The sequence below is a fragment of the Helicoverpa armigera genome, chromosome 3 (assembly GCF_030705265.1).
Source record: "Helicoverpa armigera isolate CAAS_96S chromosome 3, ASM3070526v1, whole genome shotgun sequence".
Lineage (NCBI taxonomy): Eukaryota > Metazoa > Arthropoda > Insecta > Lepidoptera > Noctuidae > Helicoverpa > Helicoverpa armigera.
Window position 1 is genome coordinate 9,160,280 of NC_087122.1, and position 17,342 is coordinate 9,177,621.

Consider the following 17,342-nt stretch of genomic DNA (forward strand, 5'->3'; position numbering starts at 1 on the left):
TGAAGGTTCATTTAGTAGTAAATTTCCAGCTATAACTGTCATTATAAAGAAGAGAAAAGAATTGTCTTCTAAAGAGGATGTGTATAATATGTTGTCAGAGTGGTCAGATCACAAATTTGTATATACTGATGGTTCCAAGAATGATAGAGCGGCTTCTTTTGCTATTTATGAGCCTACTTCAAATATCGGTATAGGCATGAAAATTGACAAAAATGCCAGTATTTTTACAGCTGAAGCTGTTGCAATCTTGAGTGCACTGAAACATATAAAAAAATCCAATTTAGAGTCTAGTAAATGGGTCATAATAAGTGATAGCATGAGTGTCCTACAAAATATAGCAAATAATAAATTCCATGCTAACACTAACTACATTATTCATCTGATTAAGGAAATGTGGGTACAATTGATTGAGTCAAATATTGAAGTTCAATTTGTATGGGTACCATCTCATATTGGCGTTAAAGGAAATGAAAAAGCAGATTATCTTGCCAAAAAAATTGTCGAACTAGAGGATTCAATTCCCAGCAGCAATAAAAGTGTTTCCATACCTTACACAGATGTAGTTAGTCTCTTAAGGCAACGCATGTGTGAAGCGTGGGGGAGACATTCATATAATTGTGTGCACAATGAAAATGTGGGTTCATGGTTTAATACTCTCGATGTCCAAGTTAATACTGTACCTTGGTTCTGTAAAAATAACATTTTTTTAAATAGGAAATTTTATTCAATTATTTGTCGTATGCGTTTTGGTCATTGCAGATTAAATTATCACCTTCATCGTCTCAAAATGGTCAGCTCAGCATATTGTGATTATTGTCAATTGCAAAAGGTTCAAACACTACATCACATCTTTTTTGAGTGTTCGTCTTTCAACATTCAGCGCCTTGTGTTGTCGGATGAGCTTCTAAAAATTTACAAAAATCCTGAAATGGTCCCGCTTAGCTTACAGGAGTTGCTTATGAATGCTTCAACTTATATATATTTGTACAGATTCATATTGGAAACAGTTAATGACATTTAAATGTTCATAAAAGTTAGCATTACCTTTGTATATATAATTTATATATAGTTTTTTAAAATATTCTATTATATTTGTCTAATTTATGGTGTATATAAATAAATAATAGCATATGAATAGGGGAAAAAGGTGAAACCTTTAAATAACATCAACTTGACGTAAAAAATACGTTGACAATGTCTTTAAAAAAAAAAAATTGATATGACTTGACATGAAATTATGCCTTTAACGGCTGGATTAGGAAAAAAAAAACCTGGATAATAAAAGAAGACAATGACTTGACAAAAAATTATTGATTTGACATGAATTAAACACGTATGACAAAATTTTTAAAAAATATTACGAAAGAAATAAATACCTACGAAAGACTAGGCAGTATGGTCGAAAGACTTTAGCCTGCCCTATGGGCAAAAAAAAAAAATTAATAATTATTAAAGTGTTCCTGGTATTACAATTTGAAAATCTATCTTTTCGCTATATTGGTTTTTAAATAAGTGTCAAGGTGACGATTGCTATTTTTAATAAGCTTTAGTTTACTAACACGCATAAATAAAATGAATTTCTTAGATAATTTTGACCCGGAGACATCAGCCCGCGAAAGGCGTAAGCTGAATCGGAAAAGTTATTTTATGAAGTAAGTACTTTACCGATTATTATGTTTGTATTTGTTAGCTTTTGTCATAAACATGGGAAACCCATCAACCAATGTCTGATAAGTAATCATTTATGACTTGCTATTTGGTTTTCCACATATCATTTTAGTTTTCAACTCATTACAATTTGTTTTTTCAGCCGAAAAAGTAAGAATATATACAATGAACGTGGGCAAATAGCAGCAACAGGAAAAGATTTGTGTGATTGTTTAGATGAAACTTGCCCAGGATGTCACTTTCCTTGCGCTAAGTGTCATTCTAACAAATGCGGGCATGAATGCAGGTAAATGTACATTGAAACAGGTAGAACTTGTCTAAGCTCATATGATACACCGCACTCTCCTACTGCATTTACAATGCATGCAGCGGCTTCACCTAGTTCTAACTGTAATTTAAAGAATACAACTAACAGCCAGTTTCTTCATCAAAAGTTAAAGCCAAAGTAAAAGTTAAAGTAATGTCTAAAGTAAAAGTAACGGTCAAATTCAATTTTTCTATTAGTTTTGCTGTCACTTTAGCCTTGAAAAAACCTATTTGACTGTTACTTTTACTTTAGACATTACGTTAACTTTAACTTTTGATGAAGAAACTGGCCGTAAGTTGACACTTTCACTGTCCTAAGACAATTATAAAAACAATTATTGCAAGTCCAAAAGTGCGTTATATATAATGCATGGACATATGGACTGTTTCATTGATAAACCTCTACGAGGAAAACAAAAGAGATAATTATGTATTTTATAAGATTTTATTTTCAAGTTTCTTGCAAACAACATGATTCTTGGTAGTTAATAGTATATTGTCTGTTGTGCACGGACATACAGAGCTAAGTCATCAGTGCATTACATGTAACGCATGGACAGTGAAAGTGTTAAGCCGCGAATGGCTGGTTACACCTAGCTGTAACCAGGTAACATACCGCACTTGGAACTTTAGGTGTAACATATTAATACTTGATTTTAGTTGTAGGTAAATATAGTAGTCGTCTATTTTATATCATTTTAAAAATCTTCATATATTTTCAGAGTCAATAGAAAATGGATGTATGATAAAATTGAAATAGAAGGAAATGATTTTGTAATAAAAAATGACTACAAGCATAAATAATATGTATTTAAGTAACTACAATAAAAATAAAACTCTCATTCAATAGCTAAGAGTTTAAAGAAGTACTCTACTTCATTTTCTCCATCCTCTGGTAAATCTGTGCAATGGACAGCATTTTCGACTATTGTTTTTCCATAAAGAGCTCTTATTGACCCTGGATATAATTGACGACACAAATCCTGAAATCGGCAACAAAATTACTTCATGATCCAATAAATTTATCTACTTATAAACAAATCAGAGTTTTATTATTATAACTGAGTGCTTAGTGCGAGTTTTCGTGAATTTTTTTACGGACTCGCATGAGAGCGCGTATACTAAGATTTGTATGCAGTGTTGCCAACTTAGTGGATTTTCCACTAATACTGGTGGTTTAAGTCCCCTATTTAGTGGCGAAATGTTGAAAGTACTGCGGGTCAAGTAGCGAAATGTAAGTTTTGTGGTACAACTTTAAGGAGTTACTATGGAGATTTGAAGTCTCACGGAATGTCAAAAAAGCATCTACAAAACAAAAAGGTGAACGACTACTATATAATTATATTAAGTACTCATTCATTGGTCAAATGCGTAACTAAACAATTTGTGAAACTACTACGCCGATTATAATTTGTGAAGGATTCGGATCGGGTCGGATGAATTGCTAAACAGATGTAATGCTTTGTCTGTTTTAATTTTCTATTGTTGTTTGTTGTTAGTGGTTTTCTGGTGGTTTTAAAAGTTGACTCTGGTGGTAAGCTTCTACAACTGTTGGCAACACTGTTTGTATGGAACAAAAACAGGTTCCAATTTTTGACACTAGGTGGAGCTGTTTTTGTTCCATACAAATCTTAGTATACGCGCTCTCATGTGAGTCCGTAAAAAAATTCACGAAAACTCGCACTAAGCACTCTGTTTATTATGTGTTTGCAAGTGAAATGTTAGATATCCCAAAATTATCAAAAACTTTATAACCAACCATAGTCTTGACTCAGACTATTAGAACGTTACGGAATATTTCATTTTTTTGCATTTCAGATTAGTATAAAATGTATAGGCTAGCTTCCATAAGCAGTATGGCTACCGACTTTTGGGAATTACTCGTAATTTGAGCTGGTCCGTGGTTTGACCTGGATCAAAACAGGACTAGTGTTCTTCGGTAAATGGGCTCTCTATACCTCAAACATCGAAGGATTCATCTAGGGGTGCCACGGGTTGAGATTGATACCTACCACTGGTACCCAGTTTTCTAAAGACTGACAAGAAATTGAAAAGCGAAAGGCTATAGGTACCTACGTACCTTTTCACGGGTCTAAGCTATCTCCCTCCTCTAATTTTCAGATTAAACCGTTCAGCCATTCATGAGTCATAAAATGTGTACCTAGGTACCTAACTCGATTTTCTATAATATATCCCTACTAATATTATAAATGCGAAAGTAACTCTGTCTGTCTGTCTGTCTGTTACGCTTTCACGTGTAAACCACTGAACTGATTTTAATAAAATTTGGTACAGAGATAGAGTTGACCTTGAGAAAGAACATAGGATAGTTTTTATCCCGGACTTTTGAAGAATTCTTTTGGAAACGCGATATAACCGAAGTCTACGCGGGCGAAGCCGCGGGCGGAAGCTGGTGTAGATATAATATCTATTATTATCCTACTTCCTACTAATATCCTACTTTAAAAACGGCTGGACCGATTTGGTTGAAATTTTTAATGTAGATAGGTGATACCCTGGATTAACACATAGGCTACTTTTTATCAACACACCACGCGGGAGAACCGTTGGCGGAAGGTAGTATACTACACTCCCGAGCAAAAAAATGGAATCGCCCCCTTGCGCTATACACGTACGTAACTATAATATAATCTGTGGCTATACCTACAATTACAACGATTGCCAATGATACAATATTTACAGTTAAATGGATGGTCTAGTTTGAAGCCTATACTTTTAGCTTTAAATTAAGGGTAGAAAAATAATAGTTTAAAAAAACTAAAAAACACGCTTTTTATAGAAAAACGAACTAAAAAATAGAAAATAAATTTTAATGAATTTAAATTAAGAAAACAGTGTTAAAAATTTCAATGAATATAAATTAATAATAGTGTGAATACAAAAAAAAAAATATTTAAAAAAAGCGTGGGGTGCATGGTGTCAATAGTTATAAATATTTTATTGACAGATATGAGTACAGTGACTTTCATTTCGATAATAGCTTAAAAGCACCCCTTTTTTTATTCACACTATTATTAATTTATATTCATTGAAATTTTTAACACTGTTTTCTTAATTTAAATTCATTAAAATTTATTTTCTATTTTTTAGTTCGTTTTTCTATAAAAAGCGTGTTTTTTAGTTTTTTTAAACTATTATTTATTTTCTACTTTTTAGTTTGTTTTAAAACTATTATTTGTTTTGTAGAATTAAAATTCTCTTTAGTATACAAAAAATTGTCAATATTAGAGAAAACGGCTAAAGATAATTATTGGAAAAAAAAAATAACATCGAGTCCTGCCTTATCGACTGTAGAGAAAAATTCTAGAAAATTTTAATTAATTTTCTTTTATCGACTATAGATGAAAATTATATAAATTAACAAAAAATCATATTTTGCAAATTGAAAAGCCTAGAAGTAGGTGTCTAATGGATGTTACTAAGTTAATTTTGCCACCGACTTCTAGGCCGATGCACCTAAAATTAGTTTTTTTTTTCTTTTTAGTGATTTGGGAAGTCGGTTTAATTTTTTTGTAAAAAGGTTACTTATTTAAAGCTTTTCAATGATACGAATAGTTGTCACTATCCATACAAGTGGGAAGTTCTCATATTGATGAATTGACAAAGAATATAAGTCCAAACGAGGTACCTATTTTACATATTCAGTTGTCGAGTTCCCTCGACTTTCTCTGGTCTCCATCATCAGGTCAGCTCCAAACCTTCACTGTTGCAAAGGTCTTGTTAATACAAATAATTTAAGCCCAAACACGAGGTAGTTTACATATTCAGTTGTCGAGTTCCCTCGACCCTCTCTGGTCTCCATCATCAGGTCAGCTCCAAATCTTCACAGTTGAATAGTGCTTTTAGGCGTACACCTGAGTGTCAAGTTTTTACCCTATGTATGCCTACAACTTTTGAAGGTTGCCCTCGATTTCTCAGGGTTTCCATCATCAGATCCTGACCTGATGAATATGGGACCAACTGGCAGCTATTCCGAGTCGAACAAAAAAAGAATCACGTAAATCGGTCCATAAACCTCGGAGTAATCGATGTGTATGTGTAACCTCCTCCTTTTTGGGAAGTCGGTTAAAAATGGAATAATTTTATCAAATTAGTGTATTGTCATCGGTACTCAATAAATCTACAAAGTTTGAACGAAATCTGGCCGTTTAAAGTGGGTCAAAATCGCGCCCAAAGAAGTCGGTTACAAACATACAGGTGAAGCTAATAAAAAGCGTGTAAAAAAATATTTCCGTATTTCAGGAGCTAATCATCTTTATTTAAGAAAGAAACGAAAATCGGGTGAAAAATAAAATTGAGCTTAGCTGAAAAATTGAACATTTCAAACAAAATCAAGCATAGGTTATTGTTTCAGTATTTTGTATTTCCTCTAGCCCTTATTACTGCTTTTTACAGTTTCTCAAGGACCTGATGAGTTTTTAACTGTTTCTTGCGGTATTCCCTGCCATTCCTCTACCAGCGCCATTTTCAGCTCAAATGATTTTTTGTTTCTACCCTTAATTTAAAGCTAAAAGTATAGGCTTTCAAACGAGACCATAAACATTTAACTGTAAATATTGTTTCATCGGCAATCGTTGTATTTGTATATCGCAAGGGGGTGATTCCATTTTTTTGGTCGTGAGTGTATATGTATATGAGAAGGAGTAGCTAGAGCTCATCATTCCTTATGACGGGGCAATTGGCTGAAATAAGCCGAAGTGCCCTCCACTGCTTGTGTTCGATACGACCTCTTCGTGAGTACCTAGTTTGGATTCGCGGAGGTTGCTTGTAAAAATCGAAGGGTTAAGATAATTTACCGGATCTCGAGCGCCGCACAGTTTTCTGAATTCACAAACACAGTTCTTGCTTGGATCTGTACACTTAATTTCTAATGCAATACATTTTCCTTCGGCTAGTTGTATCGCCATTGCCTGAAAATAGGTAACAGATTATTATATTAGTATAAACGACTATATAGGGTAGGTACCTACCTACTTCCGTAAAAGTGCGTATCTGCCTGCCCTCAGGAAGGTCCTGAAAAATGCGCTAGGTTGACTGGCTCAAAACAACACCTATATAATTAATAATATTTAGGCCCCCGATTTCAGCCGTGGTGACTTGTTCCTGTACCCGGTCAAAATATATAATATAGTCTATGTTACTCGGTACTCGGGGATAGTCTAGCTTCCCAACAGTGAAAGAATTTTTCAAATCGGTTCCGTAATTTCGGAGTTTTTATATGGTACCTAGGTACACAAACGGGGCAAAAAAGGGCCCCGATTCTCCTAAGTTAATAATGTCAAAATCGAATAGAAATCGAATCGCAATATGATCATAATACCAGTTTTAACCATATCGGGCATTCTGCTACTAATAAAAGACCAATCGTATTCGATTGACATTTGATTGGTGTGCGATTGGTCTGCTATTTTGATGATTTTGGTCTATACGGTAGTTTGCTGTACAATAATTTTGCAATCGTAAATCATTTGCAGACAAAATGATTCATTATTGAATGACAGAAAAGGATAAAAACGTTTATTTCAAAGAAAAAATAGCGGAATGCCACATACGCTTCAATCGTAATCGAGTCGGGATTGGATCTCAGTCGAATCGAGTCGAACGTCAATCGAATGGCGCTTAAGTAAAATTAGGAGAATCGGGCCCCTGGTTTCCTCTTTATTATTTCTACGCAAATATCGCAAAAGATCGCTGAGAATAATAACTGAATATATTGCGGACAAACCTCGTATGTTGGCACTACTCCTTTGTATATTTCATAGAATTCTAGGGCATCAGCTAATTTCACAGAAAACATAGCCATGGCAGATATATAAAAAGTTCCGGAGGTAGAAATATGTTCCAGAATTGCACCCAAATTGCCGTCTATTATGACATGCGGTTTAATAATGCAACAAGTGCAATCCTTGTATGTTGCTCTAAATGGTACTCGTTGCACCCCGTTATCGCAACCAAAAAATAAATCCAATATCTGTAAAATTTAATAAAACTAGTTGTGTACCTGGCCAGCACTTTACCTAAATCTTTTCCATGTAAATACTGAGGTACCTACAGTTGGCCAAGAAAGTGGTCTTTCCGATAAGAGGAACGTTTGTGTGAGAGAGATCTAAGTAGGGACTTACCTTTTTAATTAAAAATGGTATATTTTTGTAAAGGAAATCGAACTTAGGTATTGTTTTACAGCTGTTGTCCCACGGTTACCAACAAAGCAATTTAACGTTGCCAAAGTCAAATTCCTCAACTACCAAGAACAATGATTAACAATGTACGGCAGAACCAACATTCTTAGCTTCTGATGACGAGTTGCACCCATGGGCGATGTTTCTGAGGATATCCTCTCCGTATAGTTGTCGGAGGGTGCCAGGCTCCGCATCAGCCGGGTCAGTGGCGCCTAAACAGCGACGCCATGCCGCTGTTGCATTAGGGGCTACCAGTTCTAGGCCAATAATTTCACCACTAGTCACGTAGTCAATTATGATACTGTAGAAACGAACATTAGTTATTTTAGCCTCCAGGGGCCCGATTCTCCTAAGTTAATAATGTCAAAATCGAATAGAAATCGAATCGTAATATGATCGCAATAGCAGTTTTAACCATATCGGGCATTCTGCTACTAATATAAGACCAATCGTATTCCAACGACATTCGATTGGTTTGCGATTGGTCTGCTATTTTGGTGATTTTGGTCTATACGGTAGTTTGCTCTACAATCATATTGCAATAGTTAATCATTTGCAGACAAAATGATTCATTATTGAATGACAGAAAAGGATAAAAACGTTTATTTCAAAGAAAAAATAGCGGAATGCCACATACGTTTCAATCGTGAATACGTTTCAACGTGAATCGTATGTTGCTTAAGTAAAATTAGGAGAATCGGGCCGCAGTAGTGAAGCGATTAGTAGATAGAAATAGAATAGTAGATAGCAATAATACAAAACCATAAGGAGAGCCAACTGCGCCAGATATATTATAGTGCCTATAGTGGACAAGCATTGGGGGGGCGGACACAGGTGCACTTTATTTTCCTTCACCCCGATGGTCCGGTGGGACAGCAATCTAACTCATATTTAGAGTCGAAGATAGTTCAGAGAAAGATTGGCATTTACTTACTTGCACTTCGATACGGGTGCATCATCCGCAAAGTCCAAATTTTTTTTGGGATTATTTCTAACTTAACCCACAATGCAATGTCGGCCGTCGGCCCCACTCGATATCAAACCGGGGCTTAAGTAAGTACCTGTATATGTATTTTTTTTTTATTGGATCGGCACTGTCATAAAACTGGGTTTCACTTACGGAAGCAAACTATTTCCCGACAAGTGTTTGTAAAGTGCCATAGCAAAATCTTTACTTATTTTGCCATTCTTCATACGAACTATGCGGAAACCCTTCTTCATAATAAACGTTATTACTTTTCCATGTTGGTGTGCTGGTATAGGCTTAATCATCGCAAAAGTACTGAAATTCAATAATAAACTTGATGATTGGATGAAGTCGGTAAGTACCTACCTACCTATTTAAGGACCTATTTTCGTTTGGGATATTATTATTAGAAAAATATTTAGAAAGAAAATATTGTTTTCTAATCTTTAACCTTTACGTGATTTACAAGACATGACACCGGCTTCCTTCGCACCGTAGTTGGTGGTGTATGTAGGGTGTAGCGGGTCTTATTATGTCTTCTATGAAATTCACTCAAACGATGCGATCTTGCTTATGTAGGAAATGGTACCTTATATGGAATAGGTTTTAGGAACCTTAGGGCCAGGCCACAACAGTGCGTTGCGGCGTCGCATCGCAAAAACAACATTGCAAAGCTATGCGATTAATATGATATGCGTCGTTGATTTTTGCGATGCGACGCCGCAACGCACTGTTGTGGCCTGGCCCTTAGGGTATAATAATAATTTATATAGAGTCTATAAGTAGGTACATAATGATACGCCAAGCTTTCGTACACACGTTACCTTTCAACATTATTAAACAAAAGTCTTCTAGTTGCTGGTGCACAATCTGTTATAAGTAGTAATTTAGAAAATATATTGACCACATTGCCAATTTGTAACATTTCTGGCTTAAGACTTGGCAAATGCACGCGTTTAAGCAAGTTTTTTCCTTTTTTTGTATTTATTACTTGACACGATGCATCAAACGGGAAATAATTAAGAACTAATTCTATGATAGTGTCAGAATCTTCGTCGTACATGTCACACAAAAAGGTGTATTTATCGAAGTAGTCATATACCTGAAACACACGAGAGCAAATTGATTTATTGAACAGGGGCCCGATTCTCCTAATTTTACTTAAGCGCCCTTCGATTCACGTTCGACTCGATTCGACTGAGATCCAATCCCGACTCGATTACGATTGAAGCGTATTTCAGTTAGGTATTCAGTATTCAGTTATTTTTTCTTTGAAATAAACGTTTTTATCCTTTTCTGTTATTCAATAATGAATCATTTTGTCTGCAAATGATTTACGATTACAAAATGATTACACAGCAAACTACCGTATAGACCAAAATCACCAAAATAGCAGACCAATCGCACACCAATCAAATGTCAATCGAATACGATTGGTCTTTTATTAGTAGCAGAATGCCCGATATGGTTAAAACTCCTATTGCGATCATATTGCGATTCGATTTCTATTCGATTTTGACATTATTAACTTAGGAAAATCGGGCCCCTGTTGTGGCACCAAATATTTAGCATTCCACTACCATTCAACAAGAGACGCACAGTACGGACATTCCCACACCATCAACATAAGACGACGCGTTTAGTTCACTTTAACAAAAATAGGTCAGAAAACAGCTAAGCTAATTGCTAATGGGGCTTGCAGCTGACTGCTCCGTACAGTCTTTGTACTGTTGGTAGTTTATCTAGTGATGGTAGTGGAAGTCTTAGGTATTCATTTTGAGAAGACGCTCCGCCCCTAAAAGACGACCCATTGACCGAAAAGGCTTGTGTAAAGAACAGGTACCTACCATTTTGAAGAAACACTATCAACTCTCTTATAAAATACTGCTGACAACAAACTTATGTATAATATTATTAACTTAAAAACTTGTGGAAATGTTTGTTGATTGTCACAAACAAAACAATTGAGTTAATAGGTATTTCCAAGAAGGTCGTACTAAAAATGTTTCCGTAGTAGGTTGGGATAGGTATGGTTGGGATTTTGTCATTGAGTATTCAAAAGATTTTTAGAGCCGACAAAGCAATCAATAAATTTTATATGATCATATAGGAAGCCAACGCACGCGACGACCCCAACAAAATTGGGAAAAAGGCTTGGCAATTGATGATAAATATAATCAAAGCCACTGATATGTATTTTGAAAAATATAAAAACTCTCATAAACCTTTTTTTTGGAACTTGTCTATTGTTCGCAAGATTTAAATTGACATTGATGGATGACTTTGCTTGACAGTGACATTACAGTTGACAAGACAACAGCCGTTTGGTTGTTTATTTATTGATTTATGTTTTTGTCGTTAATTATAAACTGTTTACAGGGGATTATTTCATGTTTTAAAGTTATATAAAATAAAATGGTAAGTTTTAATTTACTGTTTCCTGCTTATAAACCACTGTAGACGACCACCACACTTGATTCATTAAAATCTTGTTCATATTATTTACTTTATGTATTCTATACTTTTACTTTATGTATATTCATGAATTCATTTCAGAATTGTGTAACATACTTGCAAAATGAACAAATCTATATTTTAAATGTCCTTTAATTTACAGGAAGGGGCATATAGCGACAAATACTCTTTTATTGGCGAATGGTATGACAATCAAGCCAGCCTGATTCGCCGGTTTACTGTGTTCTTCTATCCTACTGATGATACGCTGGAAATGTTCGACCAACGGAACCGTAAGACTTTTGTCAGAAGAGTCAAAGTACATGGTATTTCTTTGGATAGTTTTTACATTGGCTGCACTCTTTATATCTTGGGCAGACTTATAAAAATTGTTGATTTCGCTTGTGAAGATACAAGAAAGAAACTGCATAAAGATATGCAAATGTAAGTATGTTCATGGGAACAATAACTATTTAATTTGAACTCTGTGAATCTATTTTCCCAAATGTATCTACCTACTGACACTAAGTCTGGACTAATTTTAATTTTTTTTCCTCACATAAAAGCTGCACTCTTTTTATGAGTAACATAGGCTATATTTTATCTCTACATGGGCAGTATTCCCCACAGGACAGGGGTGAAACCACAGAAAAAGGGATAGTCGTTTAATTTCAGCTTTTCTAAAGCCCATAATATTTTCAATTATGCATTCTATCTTTTCAGCACTTTTGTCCTCATCAAACCAGTTCCTACAAAGATAGCAGGAAAGATATTAACTCACTTCCAGGAGCATGGGTTACGTGTTTCCAAACTGAAGAAAGCAAGGCTCACAGCAGATGATATTGATGTTCTTTATCGGCAAACTGTTACAGATCCAACTTTTCCGTGAGTTCATACATGTCATTGCTACCATAGAAAGAGGGAGACTTAAATATACATAAGGCAGATACAAGTGTTCCTATTTACTTTAGTTATGATAAAATAATTTCTCATAGAACCTCCTACCATCATGACTGACGTGTCTCAGATTTTGACAGGTATAATAAATTGTAATATTATTTACATAATTATAGCAGCTAACTATTAATATACATTACAGGTTCATACTAGACCACCTAACTAATCAATTAGTTTACGGAATGGAGCTTGTGGGTAGGGAAGCAGTTACTGCTTGTTTGGAACTTCTTGGAGACAAAGACCCACTAAAAGCAGCTCCGGGCACTATAAGAGCTCTTTACGGTGTTGATCCAGTGAGGAACTGTGTCCATGCCTCAACAAATGCACAGGATGCAATTTTTGTATGTATTTTACTAAGGTCATATTTAGATGTAATTATTTTCCATGCTCTAAAGTGCACTTCGTAAAATATAAAAAAAGAAAACATTACAACAATAAAATTTCAAAAGAAGATTTCTGTGGAAACTGAATGCTGTGAAGCATGATCATGTTGGGGTCAGCTTCCAGTCTAAAGACAAAAAAGAAAAACCAGTAAAGTCAAGCTGTGAGGCATGATGATGATGTACTACAAAAAATAAGGGAAGTAGTGGATGGCATGGTGGCGAACCTTGGGGAGCCCTTTGCCCATCAGTATAGCTAGTAGCGTCGATGTTCATGACAGTCGATGTAGGAGATAAATAATGCTTTCTAAGGGAAGTATAATGTGAGACTTGAATTTTGTCTTTCTTTACTTTAAAAAAAAAATTAAGACTTATTTAATTTGTATTCCAACAGGATATAGATTACTTCTTCCCCCCTCCCCCCATGCGGTCGAGTCGCCTGAGGCTGACTGCGACGCTGTCCAACTGCACTCTGTGTATAATCAAGCCGCACGCTATCCGAGAGGGCAAGCTCGGCGCGGCGCTCGAAGCGATTGACGAAGGAGGATTCGATGTCACAGCCCTTAACATGATCATTGTGGAGAACATTAATGCTTCAGAATTTTATGAAGTTTATAAAGGGATTGTGCCGGAATATAAGGTGATTTGTTGAGAATTCTTATTACTTTTATTGACGAGTCTTTCTTACCGTTTCGTGTCATCGATCGGAACAAGGAAGGAATGCTTATTGAAGATGTCTTTCTATTACTTGTTTATTGTTGCAGGGTATGGTGGAAGAGCTTTCTAGCGGACCCTGTGTCGCAATGGAAATAGTAGCAAAAGATAAGACTGTAAACAGTGCTGTTGAATTCAGAAAACTTGTTGGACCTGCTGATCCAGTAAGTATATTCTGGTTTACCTAGAGTCAGCTCCTAGTTTAAGTAGATGCAGGTGAAAACCAGTGTTTTATATGGAGTTACTGCCTGTCTGACCTCCACTACCTAGTTACCGGGGGAACTCGATACCCCTTGGTAAGACTGGTTGTCAGACTTCCTAGCTTCTGACTGCCAAAAATGTTTAGCTGGGATCAATTTATCGTGCCTACCGAAACACAGAAGGACTCCTCATGACAAAATGCTGATCACGGCATCCACGGACTGACTGCGTCAAGCGTTGCTTAACGTTATTATCGATCTTTAGCTTTGACGTAGCCTTACAAAACTAACTGATTATTTTCAGGAAGTTGCCAGACTGCTGCGCCCATACACAATCAGAGCAAAACTGGGTAACACGAAAGTTCAGAACGCGATTCACTGCAGCGATTTGGCTGAAGATGGTCTGTTGGAAGTTGAATATTTCTTCAAGATATTAGATCTATAAATGAAGGCTGATTTCAAACTGATATTTTTAATGTTACTTAACGTCAAATTACTGCGTGATCGTGTGAAAAGCACGGTGGTACGATATGTAATAGTTATTATGCACCTGATTGTGTAGCTTTAGCACCTTGATAAAGTAATGTTTAAAGGTTGTTTCAATTGATATGAAACTTCATTAGACAATATGTTTTTGCAGTCGGTATGACCTACGGAATATGAAATTAACTTGAAATTATATGAAATGAGTATAAGCTTCTAAAATTAAGAGTGTAATAAATCTATCCATGATAACTTTATACTGCCAGATTGAGATTTAAATGCGGTGAGTGTGTATGAATTAAAGTTGTTTGATTTATGATTTTCATAAAGAACTTTCAAACTAAAAGTAGATGAATTCTTTTAAATTGACGCTGTAGCATCAAAAAATATTTCTTGGCATAGCAATTGGCATTGGCAAGCTACTATACGCGCTCAGACCTTTAGACTGCACATGAAAAAAACCTCCCGTTGCTCAATAGATCTAAGACTCGCTCACAACACAATAGTCTGATGCATGGCATTTTTTTTTATAACTGAGCCTATTAAGGATTTGCACCATGTTGCCACCTTAAGTTTGTATGTTATTACAGTAACCAGCGAGAAATAGCTAGTTAGATATACAGGTATATGCATATAATATAGAAAATCATTCTCTTCAAGCACTTCAAGTAGATACCATTTTCTGTAATTGAGAGCGTCACATATTACTGCGCAAACCTACGTTTCATACGCAACTTATAACTGGAAAATTGTCAATACTCATTCATTACTGCTATAAGAAATATTTGTCTTGAGATTATTAAGGTATCGTTTAATGTTTTATTTTATAATATGTACCTTTTATATGTTTTGCTGCCTTATGTACAATAGTTTCTGGCTAGATGCGAACTGTTCTGACGAGTATGACCCGGTTTCAACTCGCTGGAGCAGGTCGACAAATAAGACTGATAACATTAAGTGGTTTTTGAAGCCGTATGATATTGCTTACTGAAATCCTAATAAAACTTTGAGCAAATTCAGTTTTTTTATTTAATTATTTCACCCCACTATAGACATAGTTTTCGAAACTTTAGGTTCTCACTGATTGATAGCCAATGGGGTAGAAAAGTTTTGCAGTGGCGAGCATAACCCGGGAGACGCTGCGTGGGCTGCCCCCACGGAGGACAGAAGACTAGCGGAGATGCCCTAAAGCAGGTAGGTCACGCGCCTTCAGGTAGGTCAAATACGTCACGACTACGTCACCGCAGGCGTGGATGGACAACGCCCACATACCGTCCTTCACTTCAAATTGACATCTTGTCATCTAGTCGTATTTTACCACAATTTGAATATATTTTATTTTTTATTTGATAAAAACGATGAAGTGTGCTGTTATAAATTGTAGAAATTGCTCAGGATCCAAACTCAAACATACTGACAGGATAACATTTCACGTGTAAGTAATATTTTAACTCTAAAACATATTTTTTGCTAGAGACATCTGTCGTCGAATAGCTGAATTTTTAGAAGTTTTTAGTGAATTTGTATTATTTTCGTATCAATGCATACTATTAGTACCAATTTTGGCTAAAATAGCAGCTTCATTTTTACTTGCATGCTAAAAGCTTTTTTATACCTTATTTACCAACCAAAACAATTAAAAAAGCATGAAATTTAAAAATTTCTAAAATACGCCATCTTTCGGTAAGTAGTTGACTTAATATTTGAAGTAAAATTGCGTTCGTCAGGCCAGATAGACCACGTTGCAATAATAATAAGTATTAATTTATGAAAATATTATTTCATAAATTAATTATTATTTCCTTTTTTAGATTTCCCGTTAACCATGATATAAGAAACACATGGATACGCATCATAAATAAACCAAACTGGATACCTACGAAATATACCAAAATATGTTCCATACATTTTGAAGAAACTGATTGCTATGAAACAAACTGATTTTTGGAAGGCGAACGTGGGGCTAAAGCCAACACGCTGAAGCCCTTTAGAGACAACTTTAATGAAATGGCAACACAAAACCGACCATTATCCCTGTATACACTATAGAAATGTACCCAAGGACAATCCCCGGTTCTGTGTTAAACTATTGCTAATTATGGAATAAAACTACTAGGGCTATTGGGATGGGATGCTAATGGACTGGGAATGGGGATAATTATGGTACTATGGCACCTGCCGATAACAATATTTGCACACGTAAAAATGGCAGGTGGAGACTTATTATTTTACGAAAAATAATAATCACGTAACCTAAATCCAATATGGCGGCCGTCCCAAAGTGGCGGATTGGCTAATGAAATGCAGCCCTATGAATTCGGTATGAAAAATAAAAATAAGTTTTTAAACTATTATTTTTTACCTTTACAAGTGTTACCAGTCGTAGAAAATTCAATCACCCATACTTAAAAGAGGTTTTATTTGAAAGCTACAATTATTTTAAAAATTATCACAACTTTTATTTTTTTATCTATAAAACATGTTTTTGTTGAAGATTACTCGATAAGTGAATATGAATATCTTTGTTATGATGGATGAACAAGGATGTTCCTGTCTATAGCTTTATAGAATATTTTTCTGTTAATACCTACTGTGTTATTTTAAATAAAACTTTTTACGAAAAATTTTACACATTTATTTATCTTGATCCTCAGCAATATTTAACCTATATCTCTCTTCCCTTACACACTTTTTGACTGTACTTTTACTCAGGATAACATTCGACGCACATAAAATACCTCAACTAGTGGATGCGTCAATATGATATAGTTGTGAAAATTCTAATTTGAATAACGCTGTCCCTAAAATGTTTAATAAAATTTCCATTGTTCTTGGTGAATTTCATAATATGGCAACATCGAAAAGAACAACAGTCATCATCAGTAAGGTTCTAGAACAAAAAGAACAAATTTTCGTGCTTGTGACGCCATAGTGGCTAGTAGACGAACTAACACAATGACATAAGTTGATACTTAAGTAACACCATGGGGGTATTTTAGACCCGTGGTGAATA

At 35.3% G+C, this 17,342-nt stretch overlaps 3 protein-coding genes across 3 annotated transcripts; 2 read left to right on the plus strand and 1 right to left on the minus strand.

The window, feature by feature from the left end:
* Nucleotides 1–1,438: 1,438 nt before the first annotated feature.
* LOC110378936 (ARL14 effector protein) lies at nt 1,439–3,003 on the plus strand. Its single transcript, XM_021338396.3, has 3 exons — nt 1,439–1,652; nt 1,811–1,954; nt 2,697–3,003. Exons 1-3 carry the CDS (start codon nt 1,573–1,575, stop codon nt 2,776–2,778), a joined length of 306 nt encoding a protein of 101 aa, XP_021194071.1. The 5' UTR covers nt 1,439–1,572; the 3' UTR covers nt 2,779–3,003.
* Nucleotides 2,814–11,125, minus strand: LOC110378923 (nucleoside diphosphate kinase 7). The gene is made up of 7 exons (XM_049836733.2): nt 10,989–11,125; nt 9,966–10,243; nt 9,295–9,456; nt 8,277–8,475; nt 7,721–7,966; nt 6,792–6,905; nt 2,814–2,957 (listed from the first exon to the last, which is right to left on the minus strand). The coding sequence occupies exons 1-7, from the start codon at nt 10,989–10,991 to the stop codon at nt 2,814–2,816; spliced, it is 1,146 nt and encodes a 381-aa protein (XP_049692690.2). The 5' UTR covers nt 10,992–11,125.
* Nucleotides 10,487–15,344, plus strand: LOC110378922 (nucleoside diphosphate kinase 7). Its single transcript, XM_021338371.3, has 7 exons — nt 10,487–11,559; nt 11,759–12,039; nt 12,319–12,480; nt 12,695–12,893; nt 13,327–13,572; nt 13,697–13,810; nt 14,151–15,344. The coding sequence occupies exons 1-7, from the start codon at nt 11,557–11,559 to the stop codon at nt 14,289–14,291; spliced, it is 1,146 nt and encodes a 381-aa protein (XP_021194046.1). The 5' UTR covers nt 10,487–11,556; the 3' UTR covers nt 14,292–15,344.
* The last annotated feature ends 1,998 nt before the right edge of the window (nt 15,345–17,342 follow it).